The 12,179-nt window shown below is 32.1% G+C and overlaps 1 protein-coding gene across 3 annotated transcripts in view; it reads right to left on the bottom strand.

Moving 5' to 3' along the window:
* LOC131663228 (UTP--glucose-1-phosphate uridylyltransferase) overlaps window positions 1–12,179 on the bottom strand; it is an 826,217-nt gene that overhangs the window by 565,338 nt on the left and 248,700 nt on the right. The window contains exon 1 of one of the 3 annotated variants that reach the window (XM_058933520.1): window positions 4,125–4,303. The exons of the other annotated variants lie outside the window; for them this stretch is intronic. Within the exon in view, the coding sequence (XP_058789503.1) occupies window positions 4,125–4,151 (27 nt within the window). The 5' untranslated portion in view covers window positions 4,152–4,303. Of the gene's footprint in view, window positions 1–4,124; window positions 4,304–12,179 lie in introns of those variants that run through there. 3 annotated transcript variants of the gene reach the window in all.

A 12,179-nucleotide genomic window follows, 5' to 3' on the forward strand; every position in this document is an offset into this window, starting at 1 on the left:
TATTTTTATTGTTCAACACACTTGATAGAAACATTTTTAAAAATCCGTTAATTTTAAGAAAAGCAATAGACGAACTTAATTTTTTAAACGAGTAGAAAATTGAATTGTTAGAGGATCATAAAACTATTTATTTTGAGCTAGTGTTATATCTTGGAGATAATCTTGCGCTTCGTTCTCTTCTCGGATTACCCGAAAATTTCAATGCTACTATATTATTATTAGCACTCTCCATTTGTTGAACAAAATTTTCTAATCCAATTTTGAGAGCCAACCCGTTGTCAAAAATAAATAATCAAACAATCATCTCAGGTTACACACGTGTGTTTCGTTGGTAGATATCCAACCTCATCAGATCTTTATTAAAAACAAATAAAAAAATGGTTACAATAACTAATACATATAGAATGAATAAAAGTCACGCCAACGAACATTTACCTCAATTCACTAATCACAATCAAATTAACCATTACAGTAAAACCAAAAATACAATATTAAACTCGTCTTCTAACTTTCAATCATACAAATACTTAAAATTCATCTCAAACAACAACTATGACATAATGCAAGCCGACCGGTGTCTGTTGCCTTTTATATCAAAACAAATCACATATAGATATACAATTAAATGTATCCCCTCTCATATGCCGGGAAAGACCGGTACAGTCAGCATCACTGCATATCAAAACAAATTTTCAAAAACATTCTACCAAACTATAACTGTAAAATTGTGAAATCAATCAGATAAACCGTCAAATAAACCTTTATATTGTTTACTTAATAAACTAGTGTCCTCCTGTCTATTTATAGTGTTATTAAACAAATTAATATATATCATTTTCGAAATTAGTCTCTTACAATAATTAGACTCTCTATCTAAAATTGTTGTGTTGTCCCAGTCAAACGAATGCGTAGGATAATTTTTCAAATGCATCGGAATAGGAAGAGATTTATCTATAGGTGTCTTACTATGCTCATCTATGCGTTTTCTTAAGCTTCTCTTAGTTTGACCAATATATACAGACGGGCAACTGTCACAACAAAATCTATGTACTATATTTATCTCATTCCACTTATCTGTAACATCTTTACCTAGTTTTATTATATTGTCCAGCTTATGGTTAATTAGTGGTATGCAGCGAATATTAAATTTTCTTAAACCATAGTTACATAAGTGAAAAAATTTTCTTTGAAAAGGCAACGGTAAAACCATCGCTTTAATATTCGTATTTTTTCTATCATGAGCAGTCATACTATTGCAAAATCTATGTTTACGAATGCGATCAAATATACATGTATTAACAAATTTTGTCGGATAATCATTATTTTTTTAAATATTATTAACAATTTTTATATTATTTTCATGAAAGGTTGTATCAGACAATAATAAAACTCTGTCAATTAAATTGTATACAATATTTCTTTTTTCTGAGTTGTGTGGTTCGAATAAAAGTTCAAAATTCTACCCGAACAAGTCGGTTTTTTGTACCAATTTGTAATAATTTCACTGTTCTTAATTATTAACGAAATGTCTAAAAAAGTTATGCTATTATGAAATTGGATTTCATGTGTGAAATTTAAATGACTATTATAATTATTAAAAATGTCCAAAACCAATTTTAATGCTACTGTTTTTTGTTATCACTGTCTCTTATATAAAAAAAGAAGAAAAAAAATTAATTTTTTTTTGGAAAAACAATTTACTCTCCGAACGGTTGTCAATTATAATGGTTTATTAAGTTTGAACGACATTAAATAACCTGGTATTGTAGAAGAATGTGTTTTACTCAAAATCAACCACTTTCATTCGACAAAAAATATTGCGGTCGGCATCATGCATGATCTTCTCAAAGGTGTTTGCCAATATGATATTACGCTACTATACTCAATTATTTTATTTTCGAAAAAAAAATTACTGTCTCTTCATGATTTTAATTCTAAGGTGCGCAGCTTTGATTACGGACCGGGATACAATGTTAGTAAACCCACGGAAACATCTAAAAAATCTATTACGAATGGATACATCATTTTATCATCAGCCGAAATGTTGAACACAGTTTTAATTATAAATTTAATCATACGGTCATTAGTACCTATGAATTGCAATAAATGGCAGATATATTTAACTCTTCGAGAATTAATAGTAATTATGTTCAGCAGTAAGCTACATCCATTGACATACTAATATTTAGAAACAACCATTTTTGAATATTTGTCATTTCTTGTATCGAATTTTTCGTATTCAATTAAGCCAATCACATTTTACTAAGTTATATCCTTACTGTATGAGATTATTCGGTCCTCTGTATAAAATATGTTGTTTAAGATTTGAATCCAAAAATCAAGAAGGTAAAATCGTAGCCAAATGCACTACGAGTCGAATAAATGTAAATAAAAACAGCTATCTAAGACCAGTTAGATTTGAACTGTCGATTTATGTCAAAAGAAACTTCTGAACCAATCATTCAATCAAAAAATCGCAAGTTGGTTTTGTCAAAAGTTTTTTAACCGACTATGATAAGTATGCATCGCTAATTAATAGTTATAGAATAGTTCATGGCAAATCTATATCGTTTTAGATAGAATTATTAATGAAAAATAAAATTTTTTATCAGCTTCCTCTTCAGGCCCTATTTTCAAAATTGTTCACTAAGTAATATTTAAACAACAACACAATTTCATAACTAAAACCTTAAGTGATTATTATTTTGATGAACATTTAAACGCATACAAAATATATGATTTAGAATTTTTTCCTTCGAAAAAAAGTGAAAGTAAACAACATTCACGAATATAAATTTATTAGCAGATGAATTTTATTATATAAGTAAAAATTGTATTTAAAATAAATTATTCACTTATCAGTGAGTTAATGGTTTTATTTATTCCTCGATATATAATAACGTGTCTTTCCAACTCTACATGTACAAAATACGTGCGTGCATGCGATGCGACATTTATAACGATAAGATCCAAAAGCGAATTGTCGGGCAGATAGCGTCTGATTTAAAAATTAAACATTCTTCTACCTTCATGCAATCTACGAAACTAACATGTTACTTAAAACGTTACAGCACCTCAGCTTCTCGAGAAATCTTCGTGGGAATAATTCATAAATGTTTATTTATTCATTTTAAATTCATACCAGTAAAAGATATTTCATACGAGAAGAAATTTTCATAAAATCGATGTAAATTTTATATATTTTTTAGTCAAAGTTGTTATGCGGATAGTAAATTTTGCAATATTTCTTGTAAAATGTGTTGGATATTTAGTAAAACCTGTTATATAGATAGTAAATTTTACTGTATTTTTCTAGTAAAATTTTTAATGGATATTCAGTTAAATCAGTTATATGGATTGTAAATTTTACTACAATTTTTTAGTCAAATTTGTATGTTTAAAATTTTACTATAAAATATAATAATTTTACCTATATAGTAAAGATGTCACTCTTTTATAATATTTTTTTGTAATTTTTATTAGAATTGTAATAAATTTTAAAAGGTAATTTCTCTCAATGAATATATCGCGAATATATCTAATTCAGAAGTTTAATAATTTGTTATCCCAGGAGAGAAAAACTCAAAATGTACCAATTATTATGGATTATTTAAAAGCAATTATCTAGTTTGAAATATACTCCGTTTGTATCAAAATAACAATATAAAATTAAACAATACAAAATCATATAACTCATTATTACGGGTTTATCTTTTATTTGGTTACTACCAAGAATAAAGTTAAAAGATATCATTGTGGCATTATTATTTTAATACACTAAATGTATTTAGTTCAGAAAAATATTAGTGAATAAATTTATCAATATTTCTGAAGTTATATACTAATCCAACATATGAAGAGAAATTACATGCAATTTAATGATCGTGAAAATAATTATTATCAGTAAATTTGAAAATTTGTATTTTTCATGTACACTATTCTTAAATCCACTTGGAATAAATAGCCAATTTAAGTAAATCTGGATAATATTCAATTTCGGTCATATATTTAAACTGAATTAATAGCTGTTTTTCAATAGAATTACTAATATAACGCTGTAAGCTATCAATAATGTAAATTAAAATATTGAATATTCATTTTTTAACACGAGATAAAATACTTACGTAAACGTTATTGAGTAAATAATCCATGTCAGATTTAATATTATATTACGGACTGTTATAATAAATGAAATATTATTTTAAGTAAGTAATAGCTTTTAAGTAGATGCAAATACCCAAAAAAAAGATTAAAGATACAAAGCCAGAAAGATATAAAGTTTAAACTGTCAACTAACGTAGCTTGTTTAAGGCTGGCATAAAACAAATATAGACTTCCAATTGATGCGTCAAAATAGCACGTGGTTTTGAATCGCTATTAACATCGAAATAGGTAGAAGAGGAGGAGTTATAAACAATGTTATGTTTGTAAACAAACTCCTATCTTTAAGAAGTTAGTCTTTTCTCTCTCTAGTTATGTAACTCCTCTCTCTCTCTCTCTCTCTCTCTGACATTTTTGCTACAATAATATTAGCAATAATATTAGCAATAATATTACTACTTTTTTCTTCTATACACTATACACGTGTATATATATATATATATATATATATAGAGAGAGAGAGAGAGAGAGAGAGTGAGATCTTTAATGATTAGAATAGTTTGCCTGAACTATAAAAATGATTATGATGAAGAGAGAATGATGAAACAAAGAAATTAGCTCTTCCCCATTTTTATTCCTTTTGCTGAGTACGTTTTATGTTCAAAATATATTACTCATGAATAATAAAAATACTTAATAAATTGATAGTGAACTTGTCTTCAATCGGCTTATTTTAATTAATTTTGTATTTTATTAAAAAATATTACACATTGTGTGTGTCTCTCTCTGTGCCCCATGTCTGTGTGTGTGTCTGGCTGTGTGTATGTGTGGACGCATATGCGATATTATTGATATTTTTATATACAAGTAATAAATCAATTTAAGGTATACGAGTATTTAATATTCGACTGATTCCAGTTTGATTCGCATAGATTGTCACTTTAGATATTACTTTTGACTTTTCTATAATGACCAAGCATACTTTATATATATTTAAGAATAAATGATACTGTCAAAAAAATTTAATTTTACAAATATTATTATGAGTATGAGTGATTATTTTTACGAAAACAAGTCGTAATAATATATGGACAAGCTTGGAACTTGCAGTTTTTTTGTATACCATAAATTTTATATAAATAATATTATATTAAAAGAAAGCCGATAAAATGAATCTAATAGAGTTGTGATATATAAATATTATGGGAATGTAATAATTGAGTGCACAGAAAAATGTATAACAATTTTAAATCTTGCAAACCAGATTATTAATAATAAAAAATGTAAGATATCTGAAATTCATAGATTAGATAAATCGTCTAAAACAAAATTTAGTATGAATTTCCAAAAAATTGTACATGAAAATAAAAATTTATGTAATTGTTGAAGATTTTAATGTAAACTTATTAAAAAGCAACATATGAATTTATTTGTTCTATTTTTATTAATATTTTTATTAAATCTGATGAAATAAATTATAAGGCATATATAAAGAAATCAACTTTTTCAAAGATTACTATGCTCTTTTAATAAGTCTAGATATAAAAATTTCAAAGTTCAACAAAATTTTTGAACCTGAGTAATACATATAGTAGATAAGCAATGTATGTTCTGGGACACAAAGGAGCCGACAAAGGATGCCGCCAATGTATAAGGATATGTGTATGTTCTGAGACACAAAGGAGCCGCCCGATGAAGGTGTGAAAGTAGTGACACCTTTTAATTTATGGTCAGACCCCATGCTGAGTGTCTAAAAGGCATTTAATGTACCTTTGACACCTTCCGCGTGCCAGTGGGCCCCATGCTGAGTGTTAAGGGGCATTTGATGTTGGTTTGACACCTCGCGCGCGCCGCCAATGTATAAGGGATATATGTGTATGTTCTGGGACACAAAGAGGACGCCCGATGAAGGTGTCGCGATAGTGACACCTTTTAATCGCGATAAGGTCAGACCCCATGCTGAGTGTTGCATTTGATGTTCGTTTGACACCTCCCGCGTGCCAGTGGGCTCCTTCGACAGGCCCCCCCCCCCCCCAATCACCCACTCTCCCACCCACCTACAGAGGTTGTTAAAGAAGGTTGCTGTAGAAGTCGTTGCTAAGAGTCTAAAGCATAACCGATCCTTTTTAAATGAAGATGCGTTCTAGCAGCGTGCACTATCCTTTTTCAGGGCCACATATATAATTTAGGAAACTTTCGACCACCCACACCAGCTTGCACTTTCTCCAATAACGCTTTACCTCATGCTAAGGGTTAAAACGCATTCGATGTTCCTTTTTCAATGAAGATGCGTTCGAAAGTATGTACGCAGCAGGTGATTGTAGATAGAGTAATCTTAATGACGAATTGTCTGTTAGTCATTTTATTGCTTTTTTTGCCTTAGAGATAAGGTTTTTGAGTTAGCCTTGTTTAGTTGCGTTAACATCCCCAACATGCTGAGCATCTAAGCTTTTTTGCCTTAGAGATAAGTTTATTTTTTTCAAGTTAGCCTTATTTAGTTGCGTTAACATCCTCCAACATGCCCTTGTACCTTTTTTTCTTTTGAAGTTATCTTGTATCTTAATTACGAATCGCATACTGAGCAACTAAAACTAAATTTATTACCTCTTCCGTTTAATAACAATACTTTCACTATTTTTGAATGGAGCATCGAGAGTAGGAAACTTTTGGGAGGAACGAAATAAAAACGTCTTCATTTTCAGAAAATCTTTCATTAGTACACTAGGTCTCGAAGAGAAGACTTCTTAAAAAGTGAGTAAAGTTAAGTGATTAAAAAAAGTGCATCATGAATTCATTGGAAATTATACGAACATTAAATTCAATGATCGTATTCATGGCGAATGTAAGTAAAAAAAAAAGCAATCTTTATATTAATATTATAATTTAATTTATATATCTTTTTTTAGACTCCTCCAAACCTACTGGCGGGCATTCCGACAGCAACATTTTACCATCTATTATTAGCAATTTTATCAGTCGTAAGTAATTTTATTATATATTTATTTTTAATTATTATAGTCTTCTACAGGGTGTCCCATTTTAATTTACCACCCCCTAAAACAGGTTAATAATTTGCTCTGAGAAAAAAATGTTTCAAATAAAATTTGTTGGGTTCGAAAGGGGTCATCTTTTGGCTATTTCAGCTGCGACCTTGAACATGACCTTCAAGGTCATTTGAAAGTCAAGACCAAATTTTCATATGAAATGTGCATATTTTATGGCGGATTCGGATTCTACTAAAAAAGAAAAACACTTTTTGTATGAATCATTTTTTGAAAAAATCCCAAATTTTTGTTGTAAACGGCTTTAAAAAAGTAGAAAAAATCACTAGATATCTCTACCTTAAACTGAGGTTAGAATTTTTCCCACAGTTAAGAATGATTTTCATGAATGTTACTAGATTCAATGAGGGACATACTGTAGTGACCTTCACCACGAACTTGCTTAAGAGCCATCAATGTCATTTGAAGGTCATCAAGATTTTTTGAAGGTCAAATGTTTATTTACAGGTAACCATTACATTTTATCCGAGGAATAAGAATATTAGAATTAGAATATTTTTCTCGTAAATGCTTTATTTCTCGCTAAAAGACATTTTTTTGCTTCGTTATCGTTCTATTGGTAAGGCTTGTAAATTCTTACAGCTCCTCAAAGCTTCTCATCATTAGGTTTTCATTGACTTTCTGAATTTCAGATTAAATAAAAATTAAATTATTAATTTAAGATTAAATATTTCCTAAAAAATCTACCTACAACAGATAATGGCTGACTACACGCCAGTAGAGATAGTCAACATGATCAAGATTCTGGGAGAATGTCACGACAATTACAAGGCTGCAGCGAGGCTGTACGCTGGAAGGTATCCGGACGCTCGTCATCCTACTAGGAGGAATATTAAACTTCTAACGATAAGAGCTCAAGGAGGTAACTTAAGAAGGAAGAGGCGACGGACGGGCCCAAGAGAGCATATTGCGCTTGGGGTTCATGCTGTAATTGCCGAGGATCCTCATATTTCGACGCGACAAATTCAGCGAATGCATGGAGTACCCAGATCAACAGTTTCCCGTGTATTGCGTCATTTTAGATTTCATCCATATCACTTGCACCTTACACATGCCATTGAGCCTGGTGATCCTGCCAGGCGACTTAGATTCTGTCAATGGGCGGAAACACAAATGCGCATAGATCCATTTTACTTTGATCGGACTCTCTTTACAGACGAGGCAAAGTTCGACAATATGGAAGGAGTTAATCTTCATAACGCGCATTATTATGCAGAAGAAAATCAACATTGGCAGCGAGATCACCGTACACAAAGACGGTGGTTAATTAATGTTTGGGCGGGCATAGTTGGGGAATACGTTGTGGGTCCAATTTTTTATGACCGTAATTTAAACGGCGAGCTTTATTTAGATATTCTCGAGAACCAAATTCCACCTCTTCTAGAAAACATTCCGCTAGAAATAAGGCGAGACATGTGGTTCCAGCAAGATGGTGCTCCCGCTCATCGTCGACTACTTGTCAGGAGATTTCTGAACGCGACATACCTAAATAGTTGGATTGGAATTGGTAGTCCAATCTGTGAATTCCCTGCGCGATCGCCAGATTTGACCCCATTGGACTTCTTTCTGTGGGGGGCCGTGAAGCAGAGAGTTTACGCGGAAGCCCCGACGACGGCACAAAATATGATGGAGAGAATTGTTGCAGCATTCCAGGCGTTAACCCCACAAACATTAATAGATGTCCAAAGAAGTTTTCGGCAGAGAATACAAATGTGCATTCAACAAAATGGGCAATTGATAGAGCACTTGAGACATTGAAATTTCCGTGACTAGCTGAACGAAGGGGTCTTGCCTTAAGTGGTTGGACGTGAAGGTCTTGCCTTAAGTGATCCAAAGGATACCTCTGTCTTTGTTTGAAGCTAGTAACATTCATCTAAAACATCTTGTTTCTAGAACAAATTCTCTTTTCAGTTAAAGGGAGAGCTACCTACCTATTGATGATCAAAAAATGATTCAGACAAAAAGTGTTTCTCTTTTTTAGTAGAATCCGAATCCGCCATAAAATATGCACATTTCATATGAAAATTTGGTCTGGACTTTCAAATGACCTTGAAGGTCATGTTCAAGGTCGCAGCTGAAATAGCCAAAAGATGCCCCCCTTCGAACCCAACAAATATTATTTGAAACATTTTTTTCTCAGAGCAAATTATTAACCAACAAATTATTAAAATTTTAGGGGGTGGTAAATAAAAATGGGACACCCTGTATATTGTATTTTTCAGCTTCATTCAATCATGGTCGATCCTGCTCAAAAACTGAGGATTGGCCAGCTGCTGCAGGGAGTGATCGAGGTAAGAAATTTTACTTTTTATAATTTGCTTCCTATAAATATATAAATATTTGTTTGTTTTTTAGTTGCGACAGATATTGGAGTTTTCTGAGCGCTCAGCAAGACAGCGGGCTGATGCCCAAAGAGCCGTTTTTCAAAGGGCTGCAGTCGAAAGGGCTGCAGCCGAAAAAGCTGCAGTCGAAAGGGCTGCAACCAAGAAAGCTGCAGCTGAAAGGGTTGCAGTCAAGAAAGCTGCAGCCGAACAGGCTGCAATCGAAAAGGCTGCCGCCGAAATGTCTGCAGCTGAAAAGCCTGCAGCCGAAAAGTCTGCAACCGAAAAGGTGTTGGCGGAAACAGCGAGGAAAAGGAGGAATCCCTTTGCGTCGTTACCCCCCAAAAAAAAAATTTTTTAAGGTATAATTTTTTTTATTTATCATATCATTAATTATAAAATTAACATTTTAAAAATTATTATTTTTTTTTCAGATAAACGATGTTGCCCGAGAGTCCTTATGCAGTATTGAAAATACCCTTACAAGGGTAAAGTTTACTGCCGCTGACATCACCACCACCACTACTACCACCACCACTACCACCAATGCCATCACCATCACCACCACTACTGCCACCGTCTCCGCCGCCACTACTACTGCCACCGCCACCACCACCACTACCACCGCCACCAACAAGCGTAAAATAAAAATGAAAAAAATAGAAACTGTAAATATAATGTTTCCCGGAATGGTTCGAAGGCCAACACAACCTTCCAAACCATACGGTAAAAAAAAAATTAAAAAAAAACATCATGTAAATAAATAATTGTAATATTATATTTAATAATTATATAAATAAATAAAAAAATTAATAAATTACATAACAAAAAAGTGTCTCTCTCTCTCTCTCGCTCTCCTCCGATAGTAGGGTGCTTCATTAGTAAGCTTATGCTGGCTGAGTCTAGGCTCACGGAGAGGGGGTAGCGTCTCTAGCTGCTTGCTAGGAGCGTGCATAGTATAGCCCTTGGAGAGGAGGTAACGTCTCTTGCTGCTTGCTAGGAGCGTGCGTCGTATAGCCCTTGGAGAGGGGGTAGCGTCTCTAGCTTGCTAGACGCATAAGCTGTATAGTGAGGATGCTGCTCCCTCTCTCTCTCTCGCTCTCCTTCGATAGTAGGACATGTGGGCCCTTGGAGAGAGTGTAGCATATAGCTTGGTAAGCTATATGCTGCTCTCTCTCTCTTTCTCTAAGCAAGCAATATATTATTTTCATTAGATTTCGGGAACCTTTCAACCTCACAGTTGATTTTATTCGAATATTAATTAATAAAACTTATAGAATTTTCGATTAATTATTAATTTATTGTTCATTCAACTATACATTGAATATAATACAGTCTGTCTATAATCTTTATTTTCAGTAGTTGACATCGCTATATTGAAATATTGAGTAGAATTTTTATATGTAATATTGTCAACTTCATCAATACCTTCCATTTCAGATTACTTCAGTCTAGCTTTTATCCATGAAAACAATCTTTGTGCATTTGTAACGGCACATACAAAGTTAGCTGGTTTATTGTAATGATATGTACATATTGTTTCTAATGGGTAAGGTAATGCGCTCATTGGTGGCCATCTCATCTCGCTTTCAAGTTCTAAAATTTTTTTAAAAAAGGAAAAAAATTTTTAATTAATAATGATTTTAATTTCTAACAAAAAAATAAATAAATAAAAATACTTACTTTTTAGGTAAAATTTTTTGTAACCATTGTTTCTTTTTTCATCCTTTTACATAAATATTTCTAGAATTATTTAAATGATAGTTTAGTACACGTGCTAAATTTTTATATGGAATAAGACCGGATAATAAACCATGATGACACGTTTCTAAGAAATGATTCACTTTTCGATACTTGAAAGAAAGTTGAAACCAATGATATGGTGGTTCGAAGAAAAAAAAAGTTGGAACAGTATCTACATCTAATGGTAGATATGCGAGTTCTTTACAAACAAAAGTCTCGTTCAAACTTTGAAAGCCTTGAAAATCTATTGCGAAATCCATTTGAAAAGATGCTGAAGTTAATGTGAACTCTACTAGTTTCCAAAACCGTTATGAGAGTAGAGGCACGTGTTTGTTCTATACAAAGCCTATACCTCACTATTCGAAAATAGAGGGCGCCATAGTCACCATACCTCACCAATCGAAAGTATAGGGCGTCATAGTTTCTATATAGTATGGTTATAGGTAGTTTTTATTAAATTCCAACAATATATATAATTTATTTTCTTTTTTATTGAAAAGTATTATATACATTGATTACATAATGTCTTGTTAATTTCAAACTCATTTTTTAACATCACCACTAATTGAGTTATATTGTACAATACGATCGTGTAATATTAAGCAGTAGGCTGCAGTATCAGGCAAATCAGTCCGAGTTTCAAATTCTAGGCGAACATCGACTGGCGCGCTTTTTAATGTTTCATTTTGTTTGGAGCAGTCTATAACTATTAGCGGCACTTTATTAATGAAATCGTTTTTATTGAGTAACGGCTCGATTTCTTTACCATAATAAGCATTTTGAAAATTAGTATACATATCGTAGAGAACAGCATACTGATTTTGATTGATATTCAAATTGAGATTTCCATACGGATAGCATTGTGAATTGAGGAATAGCTTCACATTACTAATATTACAATGATCAAAATTACTAGAATTAACACTCGCCGAACTTTTACGTTTAGTTTGAA

The sequence above is a fragment of the Phymastichus coffea genome, unplaced genomic scaffold (assembly GCF_024137745.1).
Source record: "Phymastichus coffea isolate CEN01 unplaced genomic scaffold, Cenicafe_Pcof_1.1 PCOF00002, whole genome shotgun sequence".
Classification (NCBI taxonomy): domain Eukaryota; kingdom Metazoa; phylum Arthropoda; class Insecta; order Hymenoptera; family Eulophidae; genus Phymastichus; species Phymastichus coffea.